This window comes from Taudactylus pleione, unplaced genomic scaffold (assembly GCF_031769625.1).
Source record: "Taudactylus pleione unplaced genomic scaffold, aTauple2 ptg000572l, whole genome shotgun sequence".
Lineage (NCBI taxonomy): Eukaryota > Metazoa > Chordata > Amphibia > Anura > Myobatrachidae > Taudactylus > Taudactylus pleione.
Window position 1 is genome coordinate 1,437,763 of NW_028284974.1, and position 18,062 is coordinate 1,455,824.

An 18,062-nucleotide genomic window follows, 5' to 3' on the forward strand; every position below is an offset into this window, starting at 1 on the left:
GCTTATGTAGGGATATATTTAGCCCTCCCCGGAGAAAAGTTATAAAAAAATAAAAATGTGAAAAGAAACAAAACCATGTGCATCTACATAATAGAGAGTGGTCCAGAAGCGTTTCCCCAGTATGCTCAATATGTGGCCCTAGGTGTGTGTGTGTGTGTGTATGTATATATATGTGTGTGTGTATATAATATATATATATATGTATATATATATATATATATATATATATATATATATAAAATCTCTCAGCATTGGGTGAGTCTCAATAGGCCCTAATGGTGATTCATAATGGCATTATATATCACCGACGACAGTTACGTATTGCAAATCTGTCAGAAATCATGAAACCGATCTATATCCCTCATATAGATTATTTTCATGTGACTAGAGTGCAGCTTGGCCGTTGGTCCATGAAAGCACGGTCTTGTATGTTGTATGTCCCAATGCTTTGCCTGCAGCGTGACCATTGTAGACCGTATCACGCCAGAAATCTTTAGAAATTTTTTTTTTTTACTCCCTTTATAAAAATGTCCCTACAGGGGCAAACGTGGGAATTAGGGTACAGACACCAAGTACATACACCAGGTTTTTAACACTGTAGAATGTCTTTGTTCTACATTTGTGAAACGCGTGTGGTACAAACCTGAAGTACTGTAGTATGATTGAATATATATATATATTTTTTTTTAAATGCTAGAGGCCATGTTTCTTACAGATACTGTGAACTTGCTGCTTTGGCAATCCATCCAATAATCACATGTGTAAACCTACGTGTCCCTTTGTCATTGGCAGCTTTTCTCTCCCCTTCCTGGAAAGTTCTAATAGTGGTTTTGGTTTATTCAGAATGTAAAGAAAACCCAATTGTCTGTCCCCACATGAAAATGATCATTGCTGGACATGCCACTTTGTGCTGTCTGATGATCACAGAGGGGTTTATGTATCAAGGAGGGGAGAAGTTGCCCATAGCCATCAATCAGCTTTGACGTAGCACTTATCAAGTACAGTCTATAAAATAATAGATAGGAGCTGATTGGTTGCTATGGGCAACTTCTCCATGCTTTTCACTGCTTGATACATAAACCGCAGTATTACTTAATACTAAATATAGCTGTACTTTCCTTAGCTCCTGGAAAGGAGGGAAAAAAAGCATTTTTAAATATACATAGCGATTTTGCTGAATGGCCACAGTGTGCTTCCTGTTACTCTAGTAATAGGGGAATCGATGTAGCAAATACTTACCCTAAATATAAACCGGCAAATACCTTATGGCTTCTTTTGAAGTTGGAAGAATGTTTCGAAAATTCAAGTTAAGAACAGAGAGAGTTTTTTTGGTTCTTTAAAACATAATTCTCTGTTCTATTTCTAAGTTTGTTAATTTTAAATACATTTTCTGCAAAATTGGGAACTTTCTACCGTTGAAGGCAAAGGGTTTGCTTTAAGAAAGGTCAGACATTTTGTCCAAATAGCACATCACTACGCTACATAAAACTTTAGCTGGGTACACACATTGTGACCGTCGTGCTGACTGACTGGGCTGTTAGGTAAGCTATACACACTTGCCAATCTGCCACTTGATATGTCGAGCCAGAAGTCACAACTGGGTGGCCATTTAAGTTTGCCCGTCCAGTTGTGATGTCTGTGTCGACGGCCAGTGCAGGGGCGGTTGGCGGGTCACCCATACACACATGAAGATGCCCAGGTATATCTGCATGATAGATAGGCATTGGCTGTGCTGCAGGGCTGGACCTGATACAGGACTTCGTTCACAGATCTATCGGGTGTACACACCAGCGACGCACTCACGATATATCGATCATTGTTCGATCAAACGATATATCTAGTAATGTGTATCCAGCATTAGAATGCCCAGTTTAACAGATTACAAACACTGAAATTCCAGCAGCTACCCTGGTATTCATAGATAAATGTCCAAAAGGACAAGAAGAGAAAGCAGCTTTTACTTACTAAGCAGGATAAAGGAAGGTCGGGCACCAGGAGAAAGAAATAACAAAATAAATTGCTGCTAGTAAGGAAACTCCTGACAATTCCTTTTGCTCTACGCTTGTGTAACACATCTGAAAGCTTAAATATATTTCGCTAAGTATTCACGTCTCGTAAGCAGGGCTTTAGTGGCAGGACTCTGCCTGTCATTGGTCAAATTCTCCTATCTGTCTTTTAATGTGAACATGTTTGTTGTGAAGATATTCAGGGGGTCATTCAGACCCGGTCGTTAGCGCCGATGCGCTCGGACCGGGTCGATGGCCCCCCACAGAGCATGCGCACGACAGCGCCGGTCGTAGCGGGTCTCGATCCAAAGGGGGCGAGCTGTCGATGTTGATTGACAGCTCGCCCCGTTTGGAAGGCGGGCCGGGGGGGTGGTAGCCCAAACGGAGACAGAGCCGAAAGTTCTCCGGGGCTTACGACAAGGGAGACCCTACCCTAGGGTCTCGTCGTAAGCCCCGATAGTCACGATGGTCTTGACCATCGCGACCATCACCTTAGGCGGTCGTAAGGCTGTGGGTGTTAACCCCCACAGCCTTACCAACGCAAAGAAGGACGTCTTGAAAATTCAAGAGGTCCTCTCCTCATTCAGACCGACCGCACGCTCTGCGCGACCGGCTCTGAATGAGGTCCTCAGTTTCATCTGTACTTTTTCTTCATGATAGTTCAGACCTGGATCTTTAAAGTTCCGATGCTCTTTGATAACCTCTTCACGTAAAGGAGAAGAGCTGCTTCCGTCAAGCTGCTTACATTTTCTAGTGATCTTTTCAACTCTGGCATGTAAACTCCGGTATTCATCTCATTCTGAGTTTAAGTCATCCTGGTAACTTTGGGCCTGATTCAGAGGGGCACATAAATCCTGCTGAAAATATGAACATTGCGCAGCCGAGGGATTAGTACAGAGGCGCCTATCTGCTGTGTCTCTGATCCGCCACTTGCGTACAAAGATACCCTATTGTTTGCAACATCGATCCTCTGAGCCACCCTATGGGTGCTCAGAATGCCTGTCGGTAGTCAGCCGCCAAAGTCATTGCAAGTACGTACGCAAGGTGCAGTCACTGTCCAAGACACAACCCCAAAACGGTCGTGACACACCTTCATTTGATTCGCCAAACCCTCCCCCCCCCCCCGCCAAACGCTCAATCACTATGCATCCAAATCCTCACGGTGACCAAACAAACTTGATGCACGCGCAGTACAAAAAATGATGCTCCAGTCCGCAAACCTCTGCATTGCGCCAACCCATGGATCGGGCCCTTTGTCTCTGCATATTAGACACTATGACAGTGTCATTCCGTTGTCGATGAGGGCTCTGAAGCTACGCGGGTTACTTGAACATCTTTCTTTTTATCTTGACTTGCGCTATCTTCCATCTTGTCTATGGGCCTGATTCAGCGTTGTACCCTAATACCGCCAAAGCTGCTATGCCAAAAGTACCCCTATGGTGTTCTGGTGGCTCTCCAATCGTCTGAAGGTGGTTTTGTTGAGCTTAACGTGAAGCGTGGTGACCTGGTCCTATGTGCCCCTCTAGCAGGGCCCTCCATGCCTCGTTCCTCCATTAAGAGCCGCCATCTTTCTCACTCACTTTTTTTTCTAATCTAACAAAATGGAGAAACCAGAAAAGTCAGACAACCAATTTCAGCTGGCTGTCATTTGGTTAGCAGAGACGGTATCAGTGATTGAAATGCTCTTGTTGAGTACACAAAGGGGAGGTAGCCATTTGTTGAGCTGGGCCATTATTTATGAGAATGCAGAACTGGCGTATCATGCATAGTTGTTAAGGTGTCTAATTTATTAAGCCTTGGATGGAGATAAAGTGAACGGAGATAAAGTCAGAACCAATCAGCTCCTGTCATTCTTCAAACGCAGCCAGTGACATGGCAGTTAGGAGCTGATTGGATGGGAATTTATCTCTGTTCACTTTATCTCCATCCAAGGCTTAGTAAATAGACCCCTAAGTACCTTAACCATGTCACAGTTGATTTTGTCCACGTGGGAGCTAATAATTACACTTAAGCCGATATGTAGACAATATGCCGTCCGATTCGGCGGATTGAGCTGACACATCGTCAACATCAGCCAGTGTGTACGCACTACTTACGACCAAGCGCGATCCCAGTTGGTCGTCGGCTGCATTGTCAGGTCGGCCCTACGTGCAGCTAAATCCGACTGATGACCCCATGCAGACGGATGCGGCTGGTGCCGACATATCGGGCGGTCGGGCACCGGATCGTGTAATGTGTACCGGCTGCCCCATATGCCGGCCCATCGGCGGTGCGGTCGTCCATCGCCCTGCTGGGTACACAAATCGTTCAGTGTGTACCCAGCTGAACACGTTTCTGGCGAGTCCTAGCTTTGTGCCACTTTTAGACTTTGCCTGCAGCTTACAGAAGGATTACCGTTTGGTAAAATACTCTGTAGTTGTCTAGGAACGCTCATTACACTGTGCTGCAGAGAAGCATTGAGAGTCGTCGATGAACAGGCTTCTAAGACGGAGCGAGTAATGATAACATACACCGTCTCTACCTGAGGGTCCAACCAGCGATCGGTCCACGTGAAGTGCTAAAGATCGTTGTGAGAAATACAGTCAGGTGCATAAATATTGGGACATTGACAGAATTTTCATATTTTGGCCTCTATTCACCACCACAATGGCTTTGAAATGAAATAAACAAGATGTGCTTTTAACTGCAGACTTTCAGATTTAATTTGAGGGTAATTACATCCAAATCAGGTGAACGGTGTAGGAATTACAATGGTTTCTATATGTGCCTCCCACTTTTTAAGGGGCCAAAAGTAATGGGACTATCAACTCAAAAGCTATTTCATGGACAAGAGTGGTCTATTCCCTCGTTATTTAATTATCAATTAAGCAGGTCAAAGGTCTGGAGTTGATTCTAGGTGTGACATTTGCATTTGGAATCAGTTGCTGTCGACTCTCAATATGAGATCCAAAGAGCTGTCACAATCAGTGAAGCAAGCAATCATTGGGCTGAAAAATCAAAACAGACCCATCAGAGAGATAGCAAAAACATTAGGTGTGGCCAAATCAACTGTTTGGAACATTCTTAAAAATAAAGAACGCAACGGAGAGCTCAGCAACACCAAAAGACTTTGAAGACCACGGAAAACAACTGTGGTGGATGACAGAAGAATTATTTACCTGGTGAAGAAAAACCCCTTCATAACAGTTGGCCAAATCAAGAACACTCTCCAGGAGGTAGATGTATATGTGTCAAAGTCAACAATGAAGAGAAGACTTCACAAGAGTGAATATAGAGGGTTCACCAGAAGATGTAAACCATTGGTGAGCCTCAAAAACGGGAAGACCAGATTAGAGTTTGCCAAACAACATCTAAAAAAGCCATTACAGTTCTGGAACAACATCCTATGGACAGATGAGACAAAGATCAACTTGTACGAGAGTGATGGGAAGAGAAGAGTATGGAGAAGGAAAGGAACTGCTTATGATCCAAAACATACCACCTCATCAGTGAAGCATGGTGGTGGTAGTGTCATGGCGTGGGCATGTATGGCTACCAATGGAACTGGTTCCCTTGTATTTATTGATGTGACTGCTGACAAAAGCAGCAGAATGAATTCTGAAGTGTTTCGGGCAATATTATATGCTCATATTCAGTCAAATGCTTCAGAACTCATTGGATGGCGCTTCACAGGGCAGATGGACAATGACCCAAAGCATACTGCAAAAGCAACCAAAGAGTTTTTTAAGGCTAAAAAGTGGAATGTTATGCAATGGCCAAGTCAATCCCCTGACCTGAATCTGATTGAGCATGCATTTCACTTGATGAAGACAAAACTGAAGGGAAAATGCCCCAAGAACAAGCAGGAACTGAAGACATTTGCAGTAGAGGCCTGGCAGAGCATCACCAGGGATGAAACCCAGCGTCTGGTGATGTCTATGCGTTCCAGACTTCAGGCTGTAATTGCTTGCAAAGGATTTGCTACAAAGTATTAAAAAGTGAAAGTTAGATTTAGGATTGTTTAGTTTGTCCCATTAATTTTGGCCCCTTAAACAGTCGGAGGTACATATAGAAACCGTTGTAATTCCTACACCGTTCACCTGATTTGGATGTAATTACCCTCAAATTAAATCTGAAAGTCTGCAGTTAAAGCACATCTTGTTTGTTTCATTTCAAAGCCATTGTGGTGGTGAATAGAGGCCAAAATATAAAAATTCTGTCAATGTCCCAAAATTTATGCACCTGACTGTAGCTCCGACAATGGATTACCTAAGTTATCCTGAGAGTTTACCATTGTACAGACCATTAGAGCCCCCCCCCTATTCTTGCTGTAGTAGTTTGGTCACCAAAGGCACAAGCCATGCTTGTATTTGCAGGGGTGTGTAATGCTGAGTTTATTATGTTATATATGTGAAGTTTAGTGCAAAAATATAATTATTGCGCATGATCAAAAAAAATATCCACACGGCTGTGAAAAAAAGATGACAACTTGGTACTTAAAGATTTGTGATTATTCTAAATGTGTTGTTTTTTTTGTTTTTTTTTTTAAACCTGAAACCCCAGTTATACAAATTTTTGGAAAATGCTTCTCCCCCACCTTATCCATGTTCTTGGTCTTGCAGGGGAACAGTGCTCGGGGTCAGCCCAGGGCTCAACTCAGCCCTAATGGCTGGGAACCCACTGGCCACCATACAAGGTTTGTAGGACAGGATGAGTCACATGAACGTTCTCCATGTCACATGACTATCCATGGTATGCTTCATCCCATTAACGCTTGTATTGATGGACTGTTCCGTTTCCATCATTCACATCCCACCCCCCATGCCATATCACCATTTGGGGACATACGCAGGCAGTTCTTTATGATTTGGGGTCCCGTTTTAGGACCGTTAGCGACAGAAGGGATACAACGTTTTTCCAGATGTTGTTCATTCACCGCCCCTCATTTAATTTGTAAGTAAAAACAAGGACTTATAGTGAACCAGAGAGTGTTAATATAACCTGTGGTGCAATTAGTGTTAGGAAGCAAGAATTAGGTCGCATATTACAGATATGTCAAGTATAGCAGGAAGCGTGATAACTGTACACAGCTGTTGGTCCTTACAGTCCTCGCTGACATTGTGGTAGATGTAGTTTATTAACAATTGGAGTATTGAAAATTCCTATTGTGTAACAATAGCCATATTCCAGGACAGCTGACGTGAGTCCATTGTCCTTTATATGTATTATTTTTATTTTACGCACTCACTTTGTTCCTCAAGTATGTTTGTTTCTAATTCTGTATCCCTCAAGATTAGGTTCTGCTCTAATTCCATTCTCTATTTCTAGCTCTGACCAGTGGTGGCTCTCTGCCAATCTCCGGTCTTGATGTCAGCGGTAACCTCATCCTTGCCAGTGGTTGCAGCATTTCCAACACCCCCAGTCTGGTGAGCCCTCCGCTCTTCCTGAATCCTGGAGGTCTCCCTCTCATCGGTTCTGGCCTGGGACGCATCACATCTGCCGGTGGCACCCCGAGTCTCTCTCCAGCCTCCACCACGTCCTCTGGAGAGGCTGCTATTCCCACCCTCCAGCACAGCCCAGGAGGCTCTCAGCACAGTGGGGAGAGTGAGTGAGAGAAAAACAATCCCCCCCCCTTCTCCCTTCAACCTCCACCAGCAACTGCTATGAATCTCTACCTACTTGGAGATCCCTGGAAACATTGGGGGATAGAGGCATGACTGCATTTTAGAAAGCGCTGCCTCTCTCCCCCTCAACCCTCCCAGTGAAGAAGCGAAACGCGTGGAGGGGGGATTGGAACCAAAATGAAGAAAAAAAAAAAGCAAATCCTAAACCAAATAAGAAACCAAAAATCCAAACCTCGGAAATACTTCAGAGAAACCAAAAATATGCTGTGCCCTACTGGGGTGTACAGAGCTCCCCCAACCAAAGGAATTCCTAAAGACTGAACCCCTGCTCTTTTGTTAGTCATGTTGCGATATGTGCCATTTTTAGTTAAGGATGAGTATAAGATACATTCAGGGGTGGTCAGGGAGAGTCTCCATCCTCCTTCCTCTTGCTCTACATTCTCCTATTACAAAGAATGGATTTTAGGAGAATGGGGAGGAGGCTGTAGCAGTAGAGAGTCTGCTTATGGGGTGGGGGTGTTTGAGAGCAATATGGAAGTCAGGCTGAACAGCCATCTTCAGTATAGCGACCACTCCCCACGTCTACACCAAATACCAAAACAACAGCTTTATCCAAAGCCTAACACATCTCTAGAACCTCAGAGTAACTCTGTGTATATGTGTGAAGTCCATATTGAAAGATACACACATAGATTTATTTTATTTTTTTTATAACTTATTTATTTAGAAAATGTCTCCCTCTCAACTCCTATCCTCTTTACAACAGATCTAGAGTTCACAATTCTGTTTACAGAAAAAAGTGAATTATATTATTTGTTCCAGTTCTATGTGTGGTTAGAAAACTGCTATTATTTCTTTGCCGAGCAAATGGAAAATTCTGCACTTATCTTTTTTAACCCCATCCACCCCCTTCCTCAATGTTTTATTTCAGACTTTTTTTTTTTATTTCATAAGTTGATGACGTTTAACATATTAGTTTCCATTTCTGTCGTTTTAATCCTCCCCTCACCACACACACCAAATAGGTGTTTTTTTTTTTACATTTTTGTTTACTTTGCTATTTATATATTTTAGCCCTGATAGTGCACATCAGCTTTTTAGCAATTGTACATTTTTTTTATAACTACTTTGCTTCGTTGGTCCTATGCTATTACTATTAATTTATATTTATTTATTTATAACGCTGCCAAGCTTTAAAGTTTTTTTGGCCTTTTTCTCATGGGATACATTTCCAAGATCACGTTTCCGTGGATGGACAAAAACCAAAACCAAAACAAGCAAACCAAAAATTAAACCAAAATAAACACAAGGGAAATACCAAAAAAACAAACCTAAAAAAACTTAATCTTTGCTGACACTGTGCCAAAGTACAGACTCTGAGTGTTGGCAGAGTGAAGATATATACCAAGAAATAGTGTTACCAAAAATCTCATGTTCCCCCTCCTAAGCCCTTAGACCCATGGACAATAGTAAAAAGGAGTTAAAAGGGTACGGGCTGCAGGGGTGCGTCTTTCTCTGTCTTATATACCTCATCTGAAGAAGCCGATAATATTCAAATAAAGAAACTCAAGGAGGGAATGTTGTTGAAACCAAAAACTTCTAAATTCTGGTGAGGTGCAAGGAGCTCAGATTCTCCCTCCTGCATCTCCATCTACAAAAAGCTTTAACGGCCTCTTTGAAAACCTCTCATTTTATTTTTCCATTTTGTTTTTATTTGTGGGTTTTACAAAGAATTTTTTTTATTTTTACATTTAATTTTCGCTGTGCCAAAGTGTTTAAAAAAATAAAATAAAAAAATTATTGACTAGTAAACTTCAGAGAAAGCGCCATGGAAATGAGGGGGAACAAACCGTATACCAAAAAATTTCCACGTCAGGTGGAGGACATATCTGAGAGATGAATGAAAAAGAAAAAAAGAGAGAAACCAACAAGACCAAAAATGAAACGCTCTCTTCTTTTTCTTTTTTTTCTTATTACATTTTTTTTTCTAGCTGTATGTTCTTTTTTTGGAAATGTGAACTTTGAACTTTCTTAAAGGGACATGGGCCTCATTATAGCTTTAGCTTTAGACGTGATGGATAAAAAAATAAAAACTTTTTTTGGGGAATAAAAAATGTAATCGGGTTAAAGGAAAGATGATACTGTGAAAGGGGATGCTTTACCAAATTATGTCTAAAGTTGCTTAGCCTATTATCTGCTAGTGAGGCTTGCAGTGAAATGTGTTGCAGACCTTCATGCAGGGAAGGGGTTAACCACCTTCTGCTTTAATTAAAGTGGCAGGACTTCAACTGTAGGAAAAATTGGGGCACTAGGAATGGGACTGATCGGTTGGACTAAGAAGAAAATGGAATATGCATGCAGGTTGAGTTGTGGACCTAGCCGACCTCTGCCTTATGGTAGTGACGGGGTAATATATTGAGTGAATGCGGAGCCGTGTACTGTTTGTTGGGGCAGCAGAAGTACCCAGCAAAGGGCCGCAATTACTATATAACCCATAACCTCTTACAGTCAGCACAGTACAGTACATACAGCCTGAGTGGGTGTCCTATGAATGTTGTTAGGAATGTTAGCTCGCTACAGACATTACCAGGATAATTTCAGATGTATTGAATTATAAAGGTATTTTCTAGGTGATTTTTTTTTTTGTTGTTGTCATATCTTACCTGTAAATCTGCATTGAAGATGTTTAACGAAGATGGGGACATTGTGATGTTATAAACTGAACGTCTCATTGCTGTTTATGTGGTTTTATGGGAATAGACGGCTAAAGAGCTAGATAATGTGTTCTAGCCCTGGCATTTCTCCTTGCTGTTAACTGGCATAAAAATCATTGTGAAAATGTCCTTTGTACTCCTAATTAGCAAGACCTAAGAATGCCTGGCTAACGCCAGGATTACCAAGTTTCTGACTTTATCCGGGACGTGTACGGCCGGAGGTGGCACAACACTGTACAGTTCAGGAGCTCAGTATAAGTGCAACCATAAGGCTCTATAACAAGTACCTGTATCTCTATGTACACACCTACACACTCACACATACACAAATATATGCAGGGATGCCGAAATTAACATTCCCCTATTCAGAGCCGACTGTAGCTCAATCTAACAAACAAACTGACACCAAATTTAGTAGGGAGACTAATTTAGGTTTTTTGGAAGCAGGATTGTGCCGGAAAAAAAAAAGTTTGTACAAAAAGTGAAAACTAATGTTCACAATTACTCATCTAAACTAACTTGACACTAAATGTTTTATTGCCAAGTTATCATTCGTGTAACACAATAAAGGTAATCATTCATTACAGTTTAGTCTTGTTTGTTTGTCTGCCCATGTTCATGCTATTTTCGCGTTGTACAGCCTATTGGCAACTTTTTTGCTCTAAGTTTTTTCCCATGTCCTAATTAGTCTCCCTACTGAATGTGGCGGAATGGGTATGTAATGCCGGCTGTCGGGATGCCTCCTGTCAAAATACAGACAGCGGCAACCCGATGGCTGGTATCCCCACAGGGGTCGGGTAAGTATCTTACCCTGCCCCCTTCTCCCCATGACCCTCCTGTTTTGTAGCCTAACCCTCCCCATTAGTGCCTAAACCTAAGTTCCCCCCTTCGTGCCTAAACCTCCAGTGGTGCATAACTCTAACTCTCCCCCCTAGGGGTGCCTAGCCTCCACCCCCCCCCCCAAAAAAAAACAAAAAACTAAATCTGACCGTCCTCTCCTCCCCTTCCCTCCCCTGCGGCTAACACTAAGGTCGCCCCGGCTTACTTTCGTTCGGGCTACCGTCCTTCAGGATTCCAGCGTCAAGTTTCAGAGGCGGAGGTATTTCGACGCCTATCTTAAGTCCCTTGTTGGGATTTAGACCGGCGGCATCGCGGCGCCGGTCTCATAACATCCTGAATGTGGCGACATTCTGTTGGTTAGCTAAAGCTACAGACAGCTCTGAATAGGTGGAAGGGTAATGACGGCCATCTGTATTGTCATATTGTTAGGATATGTATCATTATAAGCATTGCGGTTTTTTTATTTCTTAACATGAAGCCTGCACATTATGTCCTCACACTTGCCACAATGCATCATACATACAGTACACCTCATCAGCTACTTCATATACTATAACAGAAAATAGCATGGTAATGTTCATCGCAGATTTTAGTACATTATTAGATCTTCAAATCATCACAGATAATGGAGCATATCAGCCAAAGAGTGAATAACGTGTATCTGATTCAATTGCTGAACAATGAGGCACCATAAAAAGAAATGGTCCTTTGATTGTTAATGAAATTGGATAATTATAAATAATTAGTTAATTAGAAACTGCAATGTGGTATTTTTAAATCAAAGTGATAATTGTTAGTGATGCGATAGTGGGAATGACCTATTTTTACGGATACTAAATTGCTATGTGAATATATGTAAAATGTTGCATGTTGTTTCAGGCGCTATCCTGTTTCAGCAGTTTGATCATTTTGCTGGTAGACGGTACACCTACAAACCTTTGGGCTATTTACACATTTGCAAAGTGTTTTAGACAGCTTAAAGTGGCAATGTGCATAGTTTTTTTGTTTGTTTTTTCAATTTAAACAGCAAAAGTTGGGTTCAGTTTTTAAGCATGCATTTTCCTAGCGGTCCTTCTACCAATTATTATCTCCTTTTCAAAATCTCCCAGGTGTTTACAATACATGGTTGCCAGTTACAGACAAAGGCTCTCAGAATGTCATGTGATGGTAGAGGGGGAGATATTTACAGCACTCAGACAGAGCTCAGAGGGCCTTTCCCCCCTCTCTCTTATAATGAGCTAACCTGATATGGATGAAAGTAAAAAAAAAGAAAACAATACACATTAACTACAGGATGTACTGGCTGATGTGGTAAAATGATTATTTTATATATCCATTTACATGAACTCACAGTGCATTATAAACCCATCCTAAATGATAACTTTTAACAATTCTAACTCCTGCTCTGTCCCACATGCATGACTAAGGGATTCTCAATGCACAGTACTTACTGGGGAACATGTTACACATTCACATAAACACAAATCAGTGTACCTGCATAATAGTGTAGTAGTTACCAAAAATGATTATTAGAGAACATAGTAGGTATACAATGGAAAACAACTGTTCCACGTAAGTCTGCCCAGAGCTCTACTGTCTGTCTGCCCAGCTTTTAGTTGTCTATTTTTTCAAAGCTTGTCTCTTGTGACCTCTGTCTCTTCAGAAGCCACCTCTCTCTCACCAGAAACACTCACTCTACCTGTCTCACCTCAACCACTCTCTCGCCACAGATCCCATCTTTCAGCTGCTGGGCTCTCCTCTTTCCATGTCTCTAGGTGGCCCAATTCACTTCGCCAGAAAAGACCTCTGGCACCTTGCCAAAATTACATTTTATTACCCTAACCAAATATGGTTCCTACAGTCCGTTTCAAATCACGGCTTTCCTAGAGAGAATTATTATCTCTTCAAAATCTTTCTGGAGGTTTCCAAAATATGGCTGCCAATTACACAGACACAGTCTTTCAGCATATGCTCATTCTAAAGGAGGGTAGCTTTATGATAGACAGTGAAATATATGAAGCACATACAAACACTACAACAATACACTCAGGCAGTGGTTCCCAACCTGGCAGTGGTGCCACCGGTCTGTGGTTCAGTACCCCAAAAACATTATCTGTGGTCAATGTGATAGGAAAATCCAGTGTTGGTGGTTGCCAATCATAAAATATGTGGCCAAAGAGAAGTGCAAACCTGTCCACCACCCCATAACTGAACATATTACAGGTGAGCACAATTTACTTAATTGAATCATTTTTGCAGAGTTTCTCAATACGGAACTTTTGGCCTAGGCGTGCCATGAAAAGTGCTGATTCTCTAGGGTGCCGTGATTCAAAAATGTTTGGGAGACAATGCACTAGTGAATAAATTTACTAACAATGCAAATATTCAGTATCTCAGGGCTGCAAAGCAGGCATTTCCGCTCATTGTCTACATTGTACTTTAACACTCTAGCTAATTGCCTACTTCTAGTGTTTCCACCTAGTGATTACCTGCATTGTATAAAAGAGATATTTCATTGGTTTAGTCCCAGCAATATTACAAACCTATAGTACAATACAAACCCTCACACACTTGTCTAAAACAGTTTTCTAATCATGGGTGTTGTATTTTCCCTTTGCACTGCAGGTTTCTTATATGTCAGTGTTCCCCCAACTCCAGTCCTCAGGGACCCCTAACATGTTTTTCCAGATTTCATCGTTGGTGCACATGTTTACTCATTTCATGCTGAGCAATTTTGAAAGATACACAGGTGTAGCTAACTGTTCCTGTTGTGACACTTAGGAGATCTGTAAACTTGTTAGGGCTCCCTGAGGACTGGTGGTATGTGCATCCAAGCTACGACTGGGGACTAGAATGGATGAGAATGGGGTAGAACAGCTGAAAGTGAGGTACATGAAATAACTTCCTCTCATGGTTTGATCTTTAATATACAGACTTAGCATTGTTACAAACTACATTTTCAACTGGGATTGACCTGTATTTTAGGTTTAGTGGCTTTTATCAGCAGTGGGATGTTAGTAACACGAGGACACTGCGGTCTAGGATAGTAGCGAGATGGACATGCAGCTTAACAGTGTAATACTTTAAAATATATATTTTTTTTTTTAGTAGAAACAGTTGCTGACTTTGATATCTATGTTTTAACTGATACAAAGAAAAAACTATCGAGAACAAGGCAGTAATCCCTTTTTTTTTTTTGTAAGCGCACCACAGACACACACACAGACAGTGAATAACAAACGCTAGCAGCAGTTGCAGTGGCAAGCATCAAGGGCGATGGAAGCACAATGACACAAGATTGTACACACAGTGACATGCTAGATACCCCGGGATAATATGCTGCAGAGCTTTTTCTCCAGAAACCAGTTCTATTAATCTGCTCGTTACCTACGTTGACGAAATATCATTTACTCACTTTGGGGCCAATAAAGAGGGCGAGAGCAGCCTTAATGGTCAATTAGATCTTTCTGATGCTGGAATAGTTTCAAAGCCGCTGCTGCTTGTGACATGAACTCCATTTATATGTATTGTGATCAGAGGTGTATGCACGGCTGTAAAAGGTCAATGCTTTTTAAAATCAAACTTAAAAAGATCTTGTCTCTTGGTAAAGAAAATGTTCTCTACTGTAACTCGCCAGAACAAACAATTGCCAGAGCAAAGAATTAATATCGAAATACCCCAGTGGCCATAGGGGGAGGGGGGGCAGACAGTTGGGTTGCGCGGCTGCTATCCTCCTTATGTAAAAAAAGAACAGTGAGAATACAATGTTATTCACTGCGCGGTGGTGGTGCACATTTGTGTTTGGCACACTTTATTTGTGCAGATGTCGCTGTCTACATCTCTTGTGATGATCAACCAGCCTAAATCCGTGGCTCTAACACTTATTTTGTATTACTAACAAAACTGTATGGGTCCCACCTGCACTGATCTCTACTATATACTACAGGAAACCATATCTGCGGAAATGCTTTACTAATTAGATTGCTTCCCTTTATGGCCGCAAATCCTCAGAGATATAATATGGATTCATTTACTACACTAGAAGATCAACTATTCCTTCTCTTAACGTTTTTATGTATATTCTGGTCCAGGCTCAAAGCTACCATTGTTAGTCTCTGGTCTTAATAATTGAATATTTAATAGCAGCATTGAGTATGCAAATGCATTATATTACAACTAGAGATGAGCGGTTCGGTTTTGGATCGGATCTTCCAGTGAGATTGGATCTCGGAACAAGGCAAAACGTCATATTTCACATCTAAGTCGAGATGTCAGCGAAAGACTAGTTTGCTTCCACCTGAGAACCGAACTTGGCAGGAGGATCCGAACTGAAAACCAAACTGATCATTTCTAATTACAACCTAGTTTATTAAACGTCCTGGAATACTGGACCATATCAGCCACACTTTGTTGTACAGCAGAGACTGTCCCCGGAAACTATTTGTATCTGGCGGCCTTTATGACTTGCACAAAGAATGACTAAACCACTTAAGGCAGTGATACATTCCCACTGACAAATTAGTTATCTCCCAGAGGAACAACTATAACGGCAATGCTAGCGCGCAACAATTTTTTACTTTGATTACCAGCACTTAAATACTCTGCACAAGGTTTTATAAATGGTTCATGCTACCCACACATGCCTACTGTATGAGCCTCTGTGTCATGTAGTGTAGTATCTGCCCAGTATTGCCTTTTCGCTGTCAGTTTGAAGACAAGACTGCATTACATAATTACACAAAACCGCAAATAACGCACCAACTATTGAATGTGATCTTGTTCACTTCTAACTATTCACTTGTATGCATCTTTTTCTGTGCTTATATAGTACATTAATCTTCTATACACTTTTGGGGCTTATTTAATAACCTAGTAAGAAGAGCAATTAGCAAACTAATAATAACGTTTCTAGATTGCATTTTGGAAATGGTCAAACCAAAGGCAGACTTTATAAACTGTCAGTCAAACTTATATGTGCAGAAGTGTGTCCGTGTACCGTATCCGTCCTGCCAGTCCAATGCACTACTGAAGAGTGGGTATACTAAATCTGTATATCGTGACTTTAAGGGGCATATGTATCAAAGCTTGATGTGAGATAAAATTGTGAAATATAGATCACCAACCAATCAGCTCCAAACTATAATTTCTTAAACACAGCCTGCAAAATGTAAGTTACAAGCTGATTGGTTGGTGATCTATATTTCACAATATTATCTCACATCAAGCTTTGATACATATGCCCCTAAGTGTCCGATTCAAGTAGCCATGAAACTCCGTAGTAGCACTGCGTGTTATATTTCTATGAACATTACAGGCAATTCCAGTTATGAACATATTGTTGGGGTTTTTCTACGCACCTCTATGCGGTGCGAGCAAAATTTATACCTACATCACACAGAACCATAATGCACAATGCTACTATGGGGATCTCACCACTAACTGAATCTGAGCCCTTGTATGATACGACTAGTCTTGCGTGGAGCAAACTGCTGTGCAATGTAAAGGTTTTTCAGCTATTAAGGAAAAGAACTTTGAACGTGGAAATAAGGAGGTGCTGAATTTAGAGCCAACAAATGACATACTCTGTATATAATTGGGAAATGAATGGATTACTGCAGAGGGTTGTGGGGAAGCATCATTTAGCTAGATTTCCAGTAGGACTGAGGTGTACTACTGTTCCCAGCTCACCAAATAATGTAGATACTTGCCAAATGACTCTTTATTCTCTGCTATTGAGGCCTGCGGCACAGTGCACTGTACAGCCTTGGTAGCAGAGACCAGGTTATCTGTGCTGTCTGACCTCTGTTTGTCTTTTGTATAAATCACTTCTCTTGACGTAATTGGAAAATGTTGTTTTTCTAGGCTTTAAGGGTAATTCCTGATTTAGAATATCTTACTCCATTTTTTTTATTTTAGGGTGGGGGGAGTTTTAAAAACAAAAACTTGACAATTAGCGGCTTTTATGCTTTTTTTATTTAATAACTCAAGAGCTGCCTGATGTCTTGGCCCTGGTCACCACTAACTGGAATACGTGCAGCAACTGATCCTCAGTGAATGTTCTCGCCCCTGAAGAGAGCAATGTGTATTGTATATTATGTGGTATGTGTCGATGTTCTGTTATGAGTTAGGCCTCTCTGGTCTACATTTGAAAAAAAAAACCTATTAAACATATCTTAAATCATGAAATGAGAGGTCAATCTGAAGCCGCAAGCTGCTTCTTGTATCAAGTCTTTTTATTGTATCTGTCAAAACGGCAATGACTGAGGGATAAGATGTGAAAAATTGGGACTGTGTGACTCAAGATGCCTCAAAGTCGCTAATGGGAATAGAATAGGCCTCCTGATTCAAGAGCTGAGAAACTTCTGTAGTCTCACAAATTGATAAAATGAAATAAAACACTAAGGGGAGAAAACATTAAGATTAAATGATTACATAAGATTCATTTACTCACACTGCATTTAGGTGCAAACTTTACACTAGACCGCCTACCAATCAGGCACTTTATTTTGTTGTGTAACACTAGAAAGATTAAAGCTAACTGCTGATTGGTTGCTGTGGTTCAGGGCACATTCTGCATATTTGTAAAGGAGCCCTCTTAACCATAGTATTGCTGCACTTAAGCTGGGTACACACTGGAGCGATGCCGGGCTGAGTCGTAAAGACAAATTGCCTATATCGCTATAGTGTGAAATCGCCTGGAAAGTCGGTCACTCCAGTGTGTACCCAGCTTTACATAGTAAAAAACAAAACATTTCCCAATGACAAAGCAACTTAAATATCTGACAGATGTTTTTCTCCAAGGTTACAGAAAGTTTGTGTGAAGAGCAATCTGTGTGCAATGTGTTTTTTGTTTCTGCGTTGATGACTTTTATAAATATCCCTAAAATATCTAATAACAG

General features: G+C 41.3%; 1 protein-coding gene across 6 annotated transcripts in view; it reads left to right on the plus strand.

Annotated features, from left to right (window-relative positions):
- The window catches only part of POU2F2 (POU class 2 homeobox 2), a 112,517-nt gene extending 94,796 nt beyond the window's left edge, over positions 1-17,721 (plus strand). For 5 of the 6 annotated variants that reach the window (XM_088453177.1, XM_088453178.1, XM_088453181.1 and 2 more), the window contains 2 exons: positions 6,608-6,681; positions 7,314-17,721. In XM_088453177.1, the coding sequence (XP_088309303.1) occupies positions 6,608-6,681; positions 7,314-7,597 (358 nt within the window). In that variant the 3' untranslated portion in view covers positions 7,598-17,721. The remainder of the gene's footprint in view (positions 1-6,607; positions 6,682-7,313) is intronic. The other variant, XM_088453182.1, reaches the window with a different exon arrangement.
- Positions 17,722-18,062: the final 341 nt, after the last annotated feature.